The sequence below is a fragment of the Varanus komodoensis genome, unplaced genomic scaffold (genome assembly GCF_004798865.1).
Source record: "Varanus komodoensis strain SLA01 unplaced genomic scaffold, ASM479886v1 scaffold60, whole genome shotgun sequence".
NCBI classification, from domain to species: domain Eukaryota; kingdom Metazoa; phylum Chordata; class Lepidosauria; order Squamata; family Varanidae; genus Varanus; species Varanus komodoensis.
Window position 1 is genome coordinate 4,101,317 of NW_025336223.1, and position 18,397 is coordinate 4,119,713.

The 18,397-nt window shown below is 42.5% G+C and overlaps 1 protein-coding gene and 1 non-coding gene across 7 annotated transcripts in view; both read left to right on the plus strand.

The window, feature by feature from the left end:
• CHD4 (chromodomain helicase DNA binding protein 4) overlaps nucleotides 1-18,397 on the plus strand; it is a 28,202-nt gene that overhangs the window by 8,716 nt on the left and 1,089 nt on the right. For 4 of the 6 annotated variants that reach the window (XM_044449672.1, XM_044449671.1, XM_044449670.1 and 1 more), the window contains 27 exons: nucleotides 91-296; nucleotides 687-818; nucleotides 1,047-1,143; nucleotides 2,269-2,460; nucleotides 2,553-2,753; nucleotides 2,892-3,029; nucleotides 3,782-3,903; nucleotides 4,008-4,181; nucleotides 4,540-4,681; nucleotides 5,039-5,170; nucleotides 5,303-5,420; nucleotides 5,615-5,739; nucleotides 6,130-6,367; nucleotides 6,483-6,655; nucleotides 6,814-6,997; nucleotides 7,115-7,201; nucleotides 7,805-7,893; nucleotides 8,042-8,175; nucleotides 8,461-8,605; nucleotides 8,804-8,969; nucleotides 9,293-9,411; nucleotides 9,708-9,834; nucleotides 10,223-10,300; nucleotides 10,410-10,547; nucleotides 10,637-10,745; nucleotides 11,606-11,738; nucleotides 12,623-12,818. In XM_044449672.1, coding sequence (XP_044305607.1) covers nucleotides 91-296; nucleotides 687-818; nucleotides 1,047-1,143; nucleotides 2,269-2,460; nucleotides 2,553-2,753; nucleotides 2,892-3,029; nucleotides 3,782-3,903; nucleotides 4,008-4,181; nucleotides 4,540-4,681; nucleotides 5,039-5,170; nucleotides 5,303-5,420; nucleotides 5,615-5,739; nucleotides 6,130-6,367; nucleotides 6,483-6,655; nucleotides 6,814-6,997; nucleotides 7,115-7,201; nucleotides 7,805-7,893; nucleotides 8,042-8,175; nucleotides 8,461-8,605; nucleotides 8,804-8,969; nucleotides 9,293-9,411; nucleotides 9,708-9,834; nucleotides 10,223-10,300; nucleotides 10,410-10,547; nucleotides 10,637-10,745; nucleotides 11,606-11,738; nucleotides 12,623-12,818 — 3,895 coding nt within the window. The remainder of the gene's footprint in view (nucleotides 1-90; nucleotides 297-686; nucleotides 819-1,046; nucleotides 1,144-2,268; nucleotides 2,461-2,552; nucleotides 2,754-2,891; nucleotides 3,030-3,781; nucleotides 3,904-4,007; nucleotides 4,182-4,539; nucleotides 4,682-5,038; nucleotides 5,171-5,302; nucleotides 5,421-5,614; nucleotides 5,740-6,129; nucleotides 6,368-6,482; nucleotides 6,656-6,813; nucleotides 6,998-7,114; nucleotides 7,202-7,804; nucleotides 7,894-8,041; nucleotides 8,176-8,460; nucleotides 8,606-8,803; nucleotides 8,970-9,292; nucleotides 9,412-9,707; nucleotides 9,835-10,222; nucleotides 10,301-10,409; nucleotides 10,548-10,636; nucleotides 10,746-11,605; nucleotides 11,739-12,622; nucleotides 12,819-18,397) is intronic. The other 2 variants (XM_044449674.1, XM_044449673.1) reach the window with 2 other exon arrangements.
• On the plus strand, nucleotides 9,000-9,135 carry LOC123033271. The gene has a single exon (XR_006416592.1).

Consider the following 18,397-nt stretch of genomic DNA (forward strand, 5'->3'; position numbering starts at 1 on the left):
TAAGCAAAGGGGGTCTTAACCAAGTCAAAGGGAAGATGCTAGCTAGCCCTATATCAAGGTCATATATAACGCTATCTGTTCATACTTCAGCTGGAACTGCATTGCCAAGTAATGTTTCGTAATTACCAACGTAAAAATGATATGGATGAGCCCCCTTCAGGAGATTTTGGGGGGGAAGAAGAGAAAAGCCGTAAACGCAAGAACAAAGATCCCAAGTTTGCAGAGATGGAAGAGCGTTTTTACCGTTACGGTATCAAGCCAGAATGGATGATGATCCATCGGATTCTTAATCACAGGTAAGGCGGAAAAAAGATTACCTGAAGAAAGGCTAGCAAAATGCTTTCCCAGAATGCGAAATTTGTGTTCCTTTTCAGAAGACGGGTACAGGTAGAACTCTTTTGGACCTTCTTGGGGAGTTCATTCCAAAGCTTTGAGGGCACAATAGGGAGACTTCGATTCTTGTGGCTCCATCTAACTCCCATGTGCATATGCTCATGGGAAAGGGAAGGCTTTGAACTGTGTTCCTATCACAGTCCCTTTTTATGCAGTAGAGGTAAAAGATACACATGTGCATTGTGTGGTTCCATTTTTTGAGTACTTTTTAGAAAGAGATGGAAAAAAGGCCCAGTTCATCATTTAGCTTTTATAAGTAGACTTATTTAAATCTATCTCTGTTCTTCTTCCAGTGTGGATAAAAAGGGGAATGTTCACTACCTTATTAAATGGAGGGATTTGCCATATGATCAGGCTTCTTGGGAGAATGAGGAGGCAGAGGTGCAGGATTATGACATCTACAAGCAGGCTTACTGGAACCACAGGTAAGAGTGTGATTTGCCTAGTTGCTAAATAAAGGAATGAGAAAGGGAAAGTCTAGCCAACCTCTACTGGTTGATAATGTGAATCAGTCATGGGCATCCTGCTTTCTTTCTGAAGTGAGTGGAACTTTTTACAGCTTTGTGACTATTGCTCTGGGAAGGAATCTTGTTTTCCATCTTAAGGGCTCTTGTTCAGAATCTGCTCAGCTTCTGTGGTACTGTTTTGTACAGGGAGTTGATGAGGGGTGAAGAAGGAAGACCTGGCAAGAAGATAAAGAAGGTGAAGCTGCGGAAATTAGAAAGGCCCCCAGAAACACCAACAGTAGATGTAAGTTAATCTTATCAGAGGTCAGGGATGGGGGAAACGGGAGAGGGAAGAGGTCATAGTGAGTCTGTAGTCTATATTATCAAAGTTGGAGAGAACATGTTCTACATATTCTGCAGCTGAAGTGAGAAATTGTATTTCTATAGAAGGAAGTTATGATCCAAGCATACTTCAGTTTGTTCAACTTGAGCTAAGATTGTTACTTTGCTGCAACTTTGCACCAACAAAAGTTATTCAAAGTCAGATTTCTTCTTAAAGCACAGAAATTACAAGGGCTTGTAATGGTGGTCACAGTTACTGCAGAAATGTAGTTTTAGCATAGCAAGGCAGGACTGTTGAAGAAAGAGGGAGTGATGCTCCCTCTGACAGTTATTTGAAAGACCTTTTGCTGGTAATGGAAGAGGGGGAAATGTAGGTGCAGGGCCCATTTACTGGCCTTATGTGAAGTAGAATTTACCTCTCTACAAGAGTGAACAGTATCTTGCCAAAACAGGAAATCTCATCTACTGAGGCCTTTGTTTCTACCAGGAGTTCACCAAGTCTTGTACAGAACCTAGAATTTGCACACTTCCTTCCTATGGAATTGCTCTAACTCTTCTCCCAGCTGCAGTTAATCTTGTTCATCATCCATAGTGTCAGTGTTTCTATGGTTTAACATCTTGTTAACATTCCCCATCATAATGCTTTCCTGATTCACCTATCCAATTCTTAGCAACAAATTTCACAAACATGGGGCATAGGCATATTTAAATGAAACATTTTGTGCTTCTGTGTAGGTTGATTGGCTGTACATCTGCAGATGCATTAGTGTAGATATGGAATTTGTGCATAAGGCTACAGATGTGTTTCATACACAGCCTGGTTAAAAAGGGGATACTGAGCATGTGAAGCCCTGTTTGGCTAAAGGCTTTTCTTCCCCTTATATTGAAGCATGTTTTACATCACCCTGTCTGTTTAAAAAAAATAGGGTATTGAAGGAAATATTTAAATTAAGACTGTCTCAGGATCTAAAGCTGTAGCAGCAAATTATAAAAAGCAAGTTTGTATGTTTACCCAGTAGGGCAAACTTTCTTCCAGTATTGATAGGGAGAAATAAGACATTTTCAGTTGCTTCTCGTATCTTTGCAGCCTACAGTTAAGTATGATAGACAACCTGATTATCTGGATGTGACTGGAGGAACCCTGCATCCTTACCAGCTAGAGGGCCTGAATTGGCTACGTTTCTCCTGGGCTCAAGGCACAGACACCATCCTGGCTGATGAAATGGGGCTGGGAAAGACTGTACAAACTGCTGTGTTTCTATATTCTCTTTACAAGGAGGTGAGGTTCCAGTAGGCCTTGGAGCTTACATATATAACATTCATGAAGTCCATTTCCTGCTGTCTTATATCAAGAAGTGTGTCTGCTCGCAGGGACACTCTAAAGGACCTTTCTTGGTGAGTGCTCCATTGTCTACCATCATCAACTGGGAGAGAGAGTTTGAAATGTGGGCCCCTGACATGTATGTGGTGACCTACGTTGGGGACAAAGACAGCCGGGCCATCATCCGTGAGAATGAATTTTCCTTTGAAGACAATGCTATACGTGGGGGGAAGAAGGCCTCCAGGATGAAGGTATTATGGCAAACTAACTTGAATCAGCATTTATGTGAGAATTGTTTCCTAGAGTTTGGGAAGTCTGGTTTGGGCCTGGGCCCCTCACCTTCTGTTCATTTTCCTTGAAAGACTAATTTGTCCCTCTGATCCTTGCAGAAAGAGGCATCTGTGAAATTCCATGTGTTGCTCACTTCCTATGAGTTAATCACTATTGATATGGCTATTCTGGGCTCCATTGACTGGGCCTGCCTTATAGTGGATGAAGCACACAGACTAAAGAATAATCAGTCCAAAGTAAGGAGAAACTGCTTCCCATCTATTACTTTTATGAACCCTTATATAGTAATATTTATATCTCAGATCACAGAACTTTCTCTAGATAAAGGTATTTCTCTTTTTCTTACTTTTTATTTAGTGTATGGTGGTAGAACAATTAGCCAGGAGTCTTCAATGCTATACAGAGTAGATGTTTGGCTGCCTGTAATTGCTAGTTTATTCTGTTTGCACTCGTGCACTTATCCAATGTGCATTGCAGGGGGTGAACTAGCTTCACACACATGCAGACCAACTTTTTTTTTACCGAATTGCCATCACTGACCAGCCTTTCAGACAAAGCTTGTCACCTACAACCATTTTATGCTGTATGTATGTGTGTGCACACACATCCTAGTTTAGACTATGGCAGCTGTGTGAACTTGTGATAGTTTGGCGTATGCTGGACAGCTCTTGAGTTTTATGGATTATTACTACAATTTTCTGGACTGTGTGACACAAGTACAGTTGCCTTTCAAGCAGAAAGTGAAATAACTATGATTATTGGAAGAGTCTTGGTGTTTTAATAACTTTATTTTGTCCCATGTTTACCATTTTCTGTATTGTGTTTAGGACAGTGCTATTCAAACTGTTATTAATGCATATTTCTTAAAATGTTGGATTATTATAGCTTTGCACAAATCAAGAAGTTACTTGAAAAATTGAAGTGGGATTTGAATTACATTGGATAACACAATCTTTTTGTCTTTCTTACTTTCTCATACTCCCTTCAGTTTTTCCGGGTGCTGAATGGCTACTCCCTTCAGCACAAGCTGCTGCTTACAGGGACCCCTCTGCAGAACAATCTGGAGGAGCTGTTCCACCTCCTTAACTTCTTGACACCTGAAAGATTTCAGTAAGTTGTATTGTGTGCATGTGAGCATTGCTTGCCTCTTGGCTTACAGTTCTCATGTTTCTTCCCCACTAGCTTCCTAAGTATCTCTCTGAATTCTTCCATAGCAATCTGGAGGGCTTCCTGGAGGAGTTTGCAGATATTGCCAAGGAGGATCAGATCAAAAAGCTTCATGATATGCTGGGCCCACATATGCTGAGGCGGCTGAAGGCCGATGTCTTCAAGAACATGCCTTCCAAGACAGAGCTTATTGTCAGAGTGGAACTAAGCCCGATGCAGAAGTGAGTGTGGGAGGGTGGTCCTCTTCCTCTTGGATTGGGACTAAGTACCCTTTCGTTGAGCATGCTGCAGTTCATAAGGTCGAGTCTAATGCCTTCCTCCAATGTTGCGTGATTCAGAGGGCTGGTTTAGAATTAAGTTTTTGCTATTCTCACTTTCCTGTAGTGAGTCTTGTCTCTGTTGCTGGTCAGCTGCATAAAACCAGACCCTTACTTGTCCTCCTCGGATCATGAGTGGGTTGAGAATATAGAGAGCTTTGCCTCAGTATGTAATTCTAAGGTAGATGCTGAATGTCTGCAGCAGGAATATCCTTTGTGAAAAGAAGGGGTGAGCAATGTGAATGTGTTATTATGCTTACAGGAAGTACTACAAATATATCCTGACAAGGAATTTTGAAGCACTGAATGCCCGGGGTGGTGGCAACCAAGTTTCTCTGCTCAATGTGGTTATGGATTTGAAAAAATGCTGCAACCACCCATATCTCTTCCCTGTAGCTGCTATGGTAGGTTCCTGTTCCCTTGGAATCTGTTTGAAAATACATGCACGTGAGTGAGCTTGTGTGCATGCACAACCCAAAGCTTGAAGTTGTTCTAGATACTAAGAGCTTTTATTTCTCACTGTGTTTCCCCATTCATAGAGCTTTGGGGGCTTTCCTGTAGGCAAAGTTACAGGAATTCTGTAATTGCAAAAAGCACCAAAGGAGCATAGGTAATTTTAACTAGAATTGAAACAATACATAATACTTCTGGCACACCTAGAGCATAAGCAAAGTGGTCTGCATTTGTCAGTAATAACCTAGCTAAAACCAGTAATTTGAAGAATTCCCCTACTCTTCCTCTTACCTCCTCCTTACATCCAGGAAGCACCAAAGATGCCCAATGGAATGTATGATGGCAGCGCTCTAATCCGGGCCTCTGGGAAACTGCTTCTGCTCCAGAAAATGTTGAAGAATCTCAAGGAGGGGGGCCACAGGGTGCTGATTTTCTCTCAGGTAATAAAGAGCAGCAGTATCTTCCTGTAAGTAGGAAATTGTCAGTATGGGGGTAGCCACGCTGATAGTGATAGGTAAGCTGAATACATGTTGTGCATCTATGCTTTAGTTAATTTCTTTGCCCTTTTTTAGATGACTAAGATGTTGGACCTTTTGGAAGATTTCCTGGAGCATGAAGGATATAAGTATGAGAGAATTGATGGTGGAATCACAGGAAATATGCGCCAAGAAGCCATTGATCGCTTCAACGGTACGGATGTGTTGGAGTGTATTACGAATTCAGTTAGCTTGGCATGAACTGGGATTCTTCTTTCCACCTCAGCTTTGCTAATATACAGTCTGTCCTTTATAATAACCTTAATCTACCTGGAGAACTTAAGAAAATGAAAATCTGGGTATTCCAAACCTAAGACCTCAAACTGTGCCAATTTCTCTTCTTTCTAGCTCCTGGTGCCCCACAGTTCTGTTTCCTACTTTCTACCAGAGCTGGGGGCCTCGGCATCAACCTTGCCACTGCAGACACTGTGATAATCTATGACTCTGACTGGAATCCACACAATGACATTCAGGTAGGCTTGAACAACAAGATCAGCCTCTCCAAATTAAATCTCAGAAGACAATAGCTCTCTTCAGCTATTTGTTTTCGATATACAGTTAGTACCAGTGTATGATGGGAGGAAGGGCCCTAAGCCTTACCCCTCAGCAATGGTCTGAGCAGGAGAGTCCTCTCTGTCCATGGAGGCCAATGCACATAATCCAGGATCCTGATTTTCCAGCACTCTGGAGCTTTTCAGGAGCTCTGATGCAGCCACTCTCTTGGATAAAAGGTAATGTTTTGAGGGAGAATAGAAGATGAAAGAGATGTGGGTCATGGAAAGAAAAGAATTGAAAGAGGGAGGAAAATTTAATGAGTTGTGGAAGACCTTGTTTCATATCCCCCCTGCCCCCTTTTCTTTCAGGCCTTCAGCCGTGCTCACCGAATTGGGCAAAATAAGAAGGTGATGATTTATCGCTTTGTCACCCGAGCCTCTGTGGAAGAGCGAATCACACAAGTGGCTAAGAAGAAAATGATGTTGACACATCTGGTTGTGCGGCCAGGGTTGGGCTCCAAGACTGGTTCCATGTCAAAACAGGAACTGGACGACATTCTCAAATTTGGTACTGAAGAACTTTTCAAAGATGAGGCTACAGAAGGTGGTAAGAACCTACTTAATGTTGCACAGAGTGATCAATTTGGGGATTGCTTTTGCTCGGTCTCCGCTCACCTACTCCGTACCACTTCAGTTACAGCCAAGTCTGTGCTTCCCTTTAGGTGATAACAAAGAAGGTGAAGACAGCAGTGTCATTCATTATGATGATAAGGCAATCGAACGTTTGCTGGACCGGAACCAGGATGAGACAGAGGATGCTGAGCTTCAGGGCATGAATGAATACCTGAGTTCCTTCAAGGTGGCCCAGTATGTGGTGCGTGAAGAGGAAATGGGGGTAAGTGTGAACTGACTGCTTCAACTGTCATCTTCATTGATGCAGGAATTACGTCTACTTACAGAAGAGTAAGATACATTTTAATTCACTGGGGATTCCCTTTGAATAAATAAGCATAGCATTGAGTTGTTTTTAATTTGTGGATGTTTCTCTGGAAGGAGGAGGAAGAAGTTGAACGGGAGATTATCAAGCAAGAGGAGTCAGTAGATCCAGATTATTGGGAAAAACTACTTCGTCACCATTACGAGCAGCAGCAGGAAGACCTGGCCAGGAATCTAGGGAAGGGCAAGCGCATCCGCAAGCAGGTCAACTACAATGATGGTTCACAGGAAGACAGAGGTAGTTGTGTGTGTGTGCGTGCGCCCTTGTGCACACATCTGAGTGTGTGTTAAAGAAAAAGTGGAGTAGGGTGGTTTAAAGGGAGCAGACTTTACTTACCTGGATATTTTGTCTCTCCAGACTGGCAAGATGATCAGTCAGATAATCAGTCTGATTATTCTGTGGCCTCTGAAGAAGGGGATGAAGATTTTGATGAAAGGTCGGAAGGTATGTTACGATGATATACTGTGCACTTCATTATGTATATGATTCTAGAAAAAAATCAAAAGGAAGATGAGAGGAAGTAAAGCCAGTGTGGTGATTAGCATGTCAGATTAGAAGTGGTAAAGTCTAGATTCAAATTCTCATTCAGCAGTGAATTACCTTGGATGGAACTATATTGCCATCTCAGCCACAGCTGAGCCAGTGTGGTGAGGGTTGGACTGGGGGTCTGGGAGATCTGAGTTCTAGTCTCCACTTGTCCATCAATTTGGGCCAGTCACAGACTCTCATTTCCATCTGTCTCGGAGGGTGGTTGTTGTGAAGATGAAATGAAGCTGTGCAAAGCCACCTTGGGTTCCTCACAAGAGGAGATAATTGCAATCTAATAATAGCAGCAGCAACAGTAAGAACCTACTTCAGACAGTCGTGAGGACAAAAGGTGCTAATATGCACACTCTTTTGGCCACCTTGGAGTAAAGACAGGCTACACATAGAATGAATAAAAGAAATAGGATGGTAGTTCTTATGACTGTACCAGTCTCCATGTGGTTTTGATGTATTTTCCTGAGATTAATTGTGCTGTTCTTACCAATATTTTCATCTTGCCAGCTGCTCGCCGGCCTAGCCGCAAAGGCCTAAGGAATGATAAAGATAAGCCTCTTCCTCCGCTTCTTGCCCGTGTGGGAGGCAACATTGAGGTAATTGTGTTCTGCTCTAAAGAGTTTTAAATTGAAGGGTGGCATAGAACTTTTCTGAATAAAATTAATTCCCTGGAGGATGACCGTGTTTGCTTATGCAGTGCAAGCTGAATCTTGAGAGTTTTCTCCCCTGGCTCTCCCTTTGCAGGTACTGGGCTTCAACGCTCGCCAGCGAAAGGCCTTCCTTAATGCCATCATGCGTTATGGGATGCCCCCTCAGGATGCCTTTACTACCCAGTGGTTGGTGCGGGACCTCCGGGGAAAGTCGGAAAAGGAATTCAAGTGAGTCTGTGCAAGGATGGGGGCAGAAAAGAGCAGTGTGGAACGATGGCAACAATTTCTGCTGACTCATAAATGACAGTAGGAAAGTGACATGACAGAATGTCACAAACAGACCCTGAGGAGGCAGCTGGTGACGGGGCAAAGCAGGATTGCTGCTCAACAGCTTCCACTAGACACCTTTGGCTGTTGCTGGGGGAGAACTTGAATGTGATGGTGGTGCTGCTACAGCCTCCAAATGGCTTGATGGAAGCTGGCACTGAGGCTTTTCCCATTTCCCATCCACAGAGCCTATGTCTCTCTCTTCATGCGTCACTTGTGTGAGCCAGGAGCAGATGGTGCAGAAACGTTTGCTGATGGGGTCCCGCGTGAGGGTCTGTCCCGACAGCATGTTCTCACTCGAATAGGAGTCATGTCTCTCATACGAAAGAAGGTGAGTACTAAGGCAACTTTCCCATCTATTTTGTTAGAGACAAGGAAGCTATTAGATAGTTCTAAGCCCCTGATATGCATGCAATGGACTATTCCTTTTCCTTCCACCTTTTCTTTAGAGTCCAGAAACTTAAAGATGGGTTTCATTAGTTCTGATCTGAAGGAACAAAAGGGCTTTTGTTGTTTGTTGTCTTCTTAGGTGCAAGAATTTGAACATGTGAATGGTCGCTGGAGTATGCCTGAACTAGCAGAGATAGAGGAGAACAAGAAGCTTTTGCAGCCCAGCTCACCTTCTCCCAAAACCCCAACTCCATCTACACCTGGAGATACACAGCCCAATACCCCTGCCCCTGTTCCTCCACTTGGTGAGAGCCTTAAGTTTATCTCAGTAAGCCCCGTCCAGCCTTCAGTTCCAGCTCCTCTTGCCAAAGCTGTGCTAGAGGACTTGGGGCGGACGTAGATTGAACAATCTCTTAAATTAGGAGGGCTTCTTTGAGTGTTGAGCTGTCCTCAAAGGCGCAAGAGGACATCCATATGGGATGTTTGTATGGGAAGGGAAGGGTTGGTTCTGCCACAGATCAGTGTCTGGAGCACACAGATTAGGTATGGAGAAACCCAAGGACCCTGAGGGTTTGAGAGGAAGAGTTTACTGATTCCTCCCACCCCCCCTCCCCTGTGCTAATTATAGAGGAGGGAGTGAAAGTGGAAGAGGGAGCTTGTACCAAGGATCAAGGGGAAACCATAGAACCTGAGAAGGAGGCCAGTCCCTCTGCTGCTGCAGCATCAGAAAATGACATCCCAGTTGAGGTGAGTGTCAAGTATTGTTACAAATAACATTCCTTCTCTTTGTCTTCTAACACTCTGTTGATGCTGGAAGTTCTCCAGTTTTCAGGTGTTGATCTCTCCTGGCCATATTGTGACCATTGCCTTTATACGAGAGAATATGGCTATCATTCAGCAGTCAATAGTGTGCAGAGATGAAGAGAGCTAATTCTTGTGGCTGGACTTCCTATAAAATCTTACAATGCAGTGTTGGTTTTAATTTCTTAGACACCATTGAGCTAAACTTTTTTCCTTTTCCCATCTCATCCCCTCCCTCTTAGCAGGGTCCACCTCCAACAGAGACCCAGTCACAGGAGGTTAAATCCCCTGTGAATGCTGTTGAAACTGAAGAGAAGAAACCAGATGAACCAGAAGTAAAAGAGGAGCCTATGGAAACAGAAAGTAAAGGTATGAATGTACCTCATAGATGTTTGTTACATGGTGGAGAGGTATGGAAACTAGTTCCTTGGTGTACATGCACATGCCTGTTAAAATAAACCTGGTTTGGGAGTATTTAGCTACTAATCACAGATCTGAATGTTGTTTATTGTTGTAATTATTTCACACCTTTTTCCCACAAGGAACCCAAGGTGGCTTACACAATCTTCGTCCCCTCTATTTCATCCTCTCAATAATCCTGTGGAGTGAGAAAGTCCATGAGTGACTCAAAACCACCCAGTGGCATGACTGAGTGGGGTATAGAATCCAGTCTCTTGAATCGCAGTCCAGCACCCTAAGCACAGCGCCACAATGTCTTTCAAACTGGATGTCCTTTTTTTAAAAATATTTCCTACAGCTGATATAGAGAAGGTAGAAGAGAAGACTCCTGCAGAGCCACCTGCTGAGCCCCCAACAATCAACCTCGATGAGAAAGGTAAGTATGCTAAGGCATGGCTGGTACACAAGAATGGTCTTTGATATCCATAGTGACAACGTCTTTGGCAAAGTTTGCTCAGCAGTGAGTTCTTCTCCTTTCTTTGCAGAAGAGAAGAAAGAAGATGAAAAGAAAGATGTCGTGATGCTGCAGAATGGGGAAACACCTAAAGACCCTACTGATGATCGGCACAAAAAGGCCATGAAGCAGCGATTCATGTTTAACATTGCAGATGGAGGCTTCACTGGTACTTTGGGGACCAGAGAGCAGCTGTTTGGGATGTGTGGGCTCCTCAGCTGTAGGAAATATTTTTTGACGTAATTTCCTTTTTTGCAGAGTTGCATTCCTTGTGGCAAAATGAAGAGCGAGCAGCTACTGTGACCAAGAAGACCTATGAGATCTGGCACCGGCGCCATGACTACTGGCTTCTGGCAGGCATCATTAAGTATCCTTTGCTTAGAATCTTCAGGGTTAGCCTAACCCTAGATTATTAACATGGCTTCGTGCAAAGGATTTCCCACACGTTTGCCGCATCTGCTTGTTTCTTTATATCCTGCTCCTCCAAGTAGCATAGGATACAGTTCATAAGATTACCTTGCTTTATTCTTACAACAAGTTTCACAAGAAAATGGAATGAAATAATAATAATAAATAATGCTAAGAGTGCAACTGTGTTACACAGCACGGTTATCAGATTTAGATACAGGTCTTCCCAGATTTAAAACCAGCACTCTTAATGTGAATGAATTCTGCACATTGTGGTTCATGTACTCTGTTGTATGTGTATGCACTCTGTTTCTGGCATGAATGTAGCATTGTGTGTTTGTCTGCTGGCTTCTGGTGGATATCCATATGCCCTGGTTTACCCTCTTGCTGCAATTGTTGCTGTTCCTATGTCCTCATCAACAACTGTGACAATTTTTTCAGCACTGGCTTACCCACTGCTGCCCAACTGGATCCAAGCAAAAGTGCTGCAGCTCCAGGAGGCTGTGCTTCAGCAAATTTTGCAACAGTGGCTTGGCAGGAGGAGCAGTGAAATTAGGAGAAATTACGTAGGCCAGTGAGCATCTGCGGGAAGTGTTAAGGCTTGATTAGTGGATCTAAGGCACTGGGAACTGACTTAAGCTCTGGACTATGACTTGCATATTTGAAAAAGCTACCTGTTTTGAGGGTGCAAATAAGACCGTATGCTAGAAAGATATATTTTCCTTTGCTGTATAAAAAGAACGCTGTCCCAGTACTATCCCTCTCACCACAGTACCATACACTTTCCAAGTTATTTCTTCTGAGCTTGGTCAATTTCAGCCATGGTTACGCTCGGTGGCAAGATATCCAGAATGATCCTCGTTACGCCATCCTCAATGAACCATTCAAGGGTGAAATGAACAGAGGCAACTTCCTGGAAATAAAGAACAAATTCTTAGCCCGGAGGTTTAAGGTGAGAACCTCTTGGTAATAAAAACTCCTGGTTGTATGGTACAAAACTTTGGATTTCCTTTGGCAATGTAATTTATTCCTCTTCTTTTAGGCACCTGATAATTAGGAAGAGAATATTCTGTGTAGATTGAGGTGAAAGCTGTAGCAAGTAAATGAGATTTTCCTCAATTTATTTTACGGGGCATTGTGGTAGTGCTCCTAGCCAGTACTTGAAATAAGTCAAAAGGCAGAATGCTCACATTCTAGTCTGGTAAGAATGGGATTGGGGGTCCTGTAGATCCCAGGAACACAGTGGTCATTCTCACAGCCCAAATAGTTTTGAGTCGAAAGGACCTTGAAGCAGGATTTTGTGTGTTCTAAAATGTTCCAGATACGATGTGGTGGTCACACTGCAAAAGTCATAAGGGTGAATTCTTCATTTAGCATTTCTGCAGCAGCTAACACTGGTCCTTCTCAATGTTGGACATGGTTATCCTTTAAGCTAGAGTGGATTGTACCTTAAGATAAAGAGTGGAGTTGGGACAATATAAGGCCAGTAAGTCCACATAGGTTTGCCGTAAACATTTTGTGGTGGTATACACTTTGAGGGAGCTGAAGTAGTTTTTTACAAACATGGGTTTGAATGTGCCGCATAACAAGACTTCTCCCACATGCATCGGGAACATCCCATTCCAGAACTGTTTAGAAATCTTTTTTGGCACTGTGGAAACTGGAAGTAAAATCACCAGCTTAGGCAAGTATTTCTTCTTTGGTGATGATATAATAATAAATAATGGACTGAGAGAAAACTGTGTAGTCTGAGCCTGTCTTAGAATGGAAAAAGATCTCTGGTGCAGCACTTTGAAGAGATGCTCAGGCTCTTCTGCCTTAAACCCCGTTTTCCAGCTTCTGGAACAGGCACTGGTAATTGAAGAGCAGCTACGAAGAGCTGCCTACCTGAACATGTCTGAAGATCCATCCCATCCTTCTATGGCCCTGAACACACGTTTTGCTGAGGTGGAGTGCCTAGCTGAGAGCCACCAGCATCTATCCAAGGAGTCTATGGCTGGGAATAAACCAGCTAATGCGGTGCTTCACAAAGGTGAGAAGTCAGCAGGAGACCATCCTGAGCGAGGGCAGATTTGTAATGTATGCCACTGGCCCCTTCCCCCCATCTCCACCCCACACACACTGCCCCATTTCCCTCTACATGTGTGTACTTTTTTTCTCTCTGAGGGAGGAAAGCAGCTAGTATTGGTGGTGGTGGGGAAGCCCCTCTTTCAGATCAGGAAGGCAGATCCCAACTTTAACATGAGGAGACAAAGCCTTACTGCCTTGCTCCCTTTATGTCTTGTGTTGGCTGGGTGACACTGACTTCCGGAGGACTTGGTAGTCTTGCAAATATGCAAAGCAACACAAAGTAATAACCCCCCGCCCCCAAAGACAACACTTTGTTACAAGGAGCACATACAGCAGGAGTTGAAATGAATTTTGCTATCCAGTTAACCTCTGATCCAACCTACCCTGTTTAAAGAATCTGAAGGGGAAATTTTTCTCTCCAGCTGCTTCCAGCAAGTGTGGCAGTAGAGTACATTGCGGTTGCTTCCATCACAAAGATACCTTCACCAGGACAGCCTGTTTTTCACACTATATTTCTCCCCTTCACATTCCTTACCTGAAAGGGGGAAGTGGAATAGCCTCCCTTCAGTGAAAGAGCAGAAACAGCTCTGGAAATAAAGTCCAGGCAACACCCAAGGAAGTCCCTAGTGCAGAACTTGTTCTCAGGAAGTAAAATCCCATGACAAGTGACTGATAAGAAAAGGAGTCCAAGAGGGTTTGGAACTTTTAAAAAGGAAAATTCTTAAGTTACAGTTTCAACAAGGAAAAGGAGGAGAAGACAACAGAAGAAGCCCGCGTGGCTTTACAAAATATTTAGAGGTGATCTGAAAACAAAAAAGGACATGTACAAGTGGAAGGAAAGCCAGGTTACAAAGGAAGAATACAGACAGGTAGCATGGAATTACAGGGATAGTGTCAGGAAGGTTAAAAAGCTAGAAATGAACTATCAAGGGATGCTAAAAGCAACAGAAAACCTTCAGATATGTCCAGAATAAAAGACAGATGGAAGAAATGGGGGTTCAACTACTCAGTGTGGATGGCAAGGTGATAACAGATGACAAAGAAAAGGCAGAAGTGCTTGATTCCTACTTTGGCTCAGACTTCTCCCAAAAGATTTGTTACCTTCCTGATGGAGGGGAAGTACAAGGTGAAGGAGCAAGATGGAAGCTCAAGATTGATAGGTGAACCATCAAGGAACACCTAACTTCTTTGAGTTCAAATCTCCAGGGACTGAAATTCCATCCTAGAGTCAAAGGAGCTGGAAGAAGAACTCTCAGAACCACTGTCTGTTATCTTTGAGAAATCACGGAGGACAGGGGAAGTGCTAGACGACTAGAGACGGGCTAATATGTTGTCCCTATTTTCAAGAAAGGTAAAAAAAAGAACCTGGGAACTATAGACCAGCCAGTATGACATCGATCCCTGCAAAAATTTTGGGGAAGATTATAAAGCAGTCAGTCTGCAAACACCTTGATGGACATAGTATACCTGACCTCTGCAAAGCTTTTGACAGAAGGACTCCACTATGTCCTGATGAGCAAACTAGCTAAAAGTGGGCTAGATGGAACAGCTATCAGATGGATCCACAGTTGACTACAGAATTAGACTCCGAGTGCTCATCAGTGGCACCTTCTCAAACTGAGAAGAGGTGACGTGGGGTGCTGTGGAGTTCTGTCCTGGCCCAGTCAGCTTCAATATTTTTTATTAACAATTTGGATTATGAAGTGTATGAAAGGATTATCAGATTCGCAGATGACACAGAACTGTGTGGGACGCCTAATACCGTGAAGGACAGAAAAAATACTCAAGGTGATATTGCTAGGCTAGAGCACTGTACTGGAAACAACAGAATAAAATTTATTAGAGACAAATGCCAAGTTCTGCACCTGGGAAAATGAAACTAAATGCATGGTTCCAAGATGGAAAATACTTGGCTCAACAATACTGCAAGTGAGAAGGATCTTGGAATTGTTATAGCTCAGAAGCTGAATGTGAGTCAACAATGTGCTGTGGCTGCAAAAAGGAAAATGCTGTTTCAAATAGAAGTATCACTTCCAAATCCTGTGAAGTGCTAGTTCTTTACTTAGCACTGGTTAGGCCTCATCTGGAGTATTGTGTTTAGAGCATCACAGTTTAAGAAAGAAGCAGACAAGCTGGAAATGGTTCAAAGGAGGGCTACAGGGATGATCCAGGAACTGGAGACAGTGCCCTTTGAGGAGAGATTGAAAGAACTGGGCATGTTTAGCCTTGAGAAGACCATGGGGAGATGGAGAGCACTCTGAAAGGACTTGAAAGGCTGTCACAAACAGGAAGGACAACCTCTTGATCATCCCAGAATGCAGTCAAATTCTGTAATTCTTCTGTGGATATAATTTTTGTTTTCTTGATATTCATTTGTACTTTATGCTTTCATTTTTATCAGGAGTCATTTCAAGTCATTGCTATTTTCTACCAGTAGTATGACATCATTTCTGTTACTGATGCTTCTTCCACTAATTTTCACTTCTTTCTCTGATTCTAGTTCAGCTTTGCTTATGATATGTTTTGTGCACAGATTGAACAGATAAGGGAGATTTTAAAAACCTTTGTCTGATAAAAAAAAATTTTGCCCATTAGAAACCTGTCTGTTTCCCCCATTCTGTCCTAATTGTAGCTTTAAGTATAGTGTAAGCGTAGCTTCTTGCCCATGATACAGGTTATGCATCAGAACAATCAAGTGCGGAGGCACACCCAATTCTTTCAGGACCTTCTGTAGCTTCTTGTGAACCACACAAGACTTTGCTTATTCTATAAAGCATAGACTGAAAATTCTGAAATTCTTTGGTGTTGTGGTAGCCAACATGTATTTGCAATATGATTTCTAGTGCGTTTTCCTTTTTAGAATCCAGCTTGGACGTCTGGCATTCCTCGCTCCATATAGGGTAGTAGTCTTTGTAACAACACTTTGAGCATCACTTTGCTTGTGAGAGAGAGTAATGCAACAGCCCTATGGCTTCTGCACTGTTTTGCATCTCATTTCTTAGGGATTAGAATATGTATCGAATGTTTCCAGTCTGTGTTTTGTTTTCCATATTTTTTATGTTTGTTAGAATTTGGACTGATTCTTTTTCTGCAATTTGAAATAGTTCTGCTGATGTCCTATCTACTCCAGGTGCTCTATTGTTTGCAAGCTGAGCAGCTTTAACATTGCTTTGTAAAATTGCAGGTTCTTCTTCATAGGATTCTTCTTCAAAGAAGTCGGTCATCCTTTCACCTATTCTGTATAGTCCTTCTGTATATTCTGTTCATCTTCTCTTATTTTCTCCTGGTCAGATAGTATGTTTCCGTGTTTGTATTTTAGCATTTTTAATCTAAGTTTGAATTTCCATTTGATTTCTTGGAACTCCTGGAAGAGGTCTCTTACTTCCCCCCTTTTGTTGTTCTCTTATATTTCTTTGCACTGATAATTGTAATAGTTCTTTTTTGTCTCTCTCTGATAGTTGCTGAAATCTTACACTCAGATTACTCTTCTGACCCTGTTTGTCACCTTTTGCTTCACATCTGTTCTTTGCAACAGTTTTTCTTCTGTCATCCATGTATGCTGCCTGCAGCAACAAGAAAGAAAAAGCCTATAACAATAATTATTGTTAAAGTTGTCAACCCAGTAAAAAAAAATCCAGTACTTTAAAAATGTTTGATAACTTGGGTTAAAGTAACTTGGTTATCTTTTAAATTGCAACAAGTCATGCTTGCTTGAGTTAAAAGTAGTTTCTAAGAACAGAAATCCCTTTTTCCATAGAATTGAAAGTCCTCTTTTGTCATGATTATTCCAGAAGTGAGAGGCTTCATGCCTTCTCCTCAGAGCTGGTCTAGCTTGTGCTTTTGTGATTGCCTAAGTACTGGCACCATGTGCAAGACTCTTCTCTCCCACCTGGGAGATCTGCTGTCTATTGAAAACACCATACAAGACTGATTGTTCCAAAACTGATGCCACTACAGCCATCAAAGCCATCACCTCAAAGCCATCATTCTAAGCTGAAGCTGGGAAGCTGTTGAAAGATGAGCTCTGCCACAGTTCCAAAGCTGCGAGACCTAGAAAGTTGGATTTGTCATCTGTGGGTTCTGAGAGCATCTTCCACATTTTTCGTTCTTATTATAGAGAGAGTGTTGCATAAGTCAGTGATCATTTTAAACAGAGATGGCCTGAATAAATGTGTTACCTATATCTGCACAACTGTCCTTACTAACACATGCTTAGATGCTGTTGAGCTGCCCAGAGAAATCTGTTGCTACACAACTGACTTGGAAATAACAGGGCTAAGGCAAGCCTAGTTAACGTTTCGTTCCTGGACTGCAAGCTCTTCTGGTACTGTTTGGAAACTGTCTTTAGTAGGCATGAACGTTGCTTCATCTGTCACAAAGAAAATACTGCTTCCAAACAATGTTGTTCCTTTTTTATTTCATAAAAGGGACATTATGACTGAATAAAAACAAAAGCAGAAGAGATCCAAGCCCAGCTGTTCCTCAGTTTTGTGCAGCAAAATCTAAACATCATACATACATGGTGCACTCCTCTCTCCTTCAAACAGGAGGGTATAACTGTATTTATGTTCCACATTTGGGCTTCCACAGTCAGCTGATTGGGTACTGTGAAGAGAATGCTGGAGTAGATACGCCTTTGATCATGACTCTTAAGCTCATCCTGTTAGTTGAAAGTCATTTGACAGAATTTTTGGATTTCTGGAAAAGCCTCACCAGTGGATAATGGTATTAGTTTCCAAAAGTTATGCCACGGAATTCTCCAGAAAGCTGAGACACAGATTTTTCTTGGTTCCTTTAGCCAACAGTCCCTCCAAATATTGCAGGATTTCCAAAGTTTTGCTGGAAATGGAGGTTGTCATATCAATTCCTGTCCTAGAAACACGAAAGACTACTTTCTAACATTTTCAAAGAAACTAATGAAATACCAGCTAGCCTACATCGAAAGCACAACAATCAATTTCTGGTAAAGTCCAAATTTCACTTTATCTTTCCTTGCCTGATCTGAGAATACCTAGCCTCACATCCTGCCCTCACACTGAAATCAGGAACAAATACTGCAGGTTAATCTGTGCCAATCTTATTTGTTTCCATTGAGATCCTGCTGATCTTGAGGCAGGATGGGATGATCTGCTTGTCATGCTTTCTTTGGGACAACACCAAGGAGCTGTGGCAGCCACAATTGCAAAGATGTCAATTTCTAGTCAACTGAATTAAACACTTATCGGATCATTCCCTAGTTGAAAGCAAATGTCCCTATAAACTGGCTTTTCCCCCAGTAGACAAATTTCTGTAAGCATACTAGAAACACTAGTGTGCTACTGTCCCACGTCTACCTCCAGTACATGGAATGATTTCCTTCTTAGCTTGTATCCCTTTCTAACCTGCTAATACTAGCTGCCCTCCTCCCCACAAATGGGGAGACAAGGAAAATCTGGACTTGGCTGTGAATTTCTGTTCTCAAGGAAAGAAGGGCAGCTAGGGCTTACATTACATGGGGCCATCTTCTAAGGTCATGCAACATTTTAGGAGATAATTGCTTTT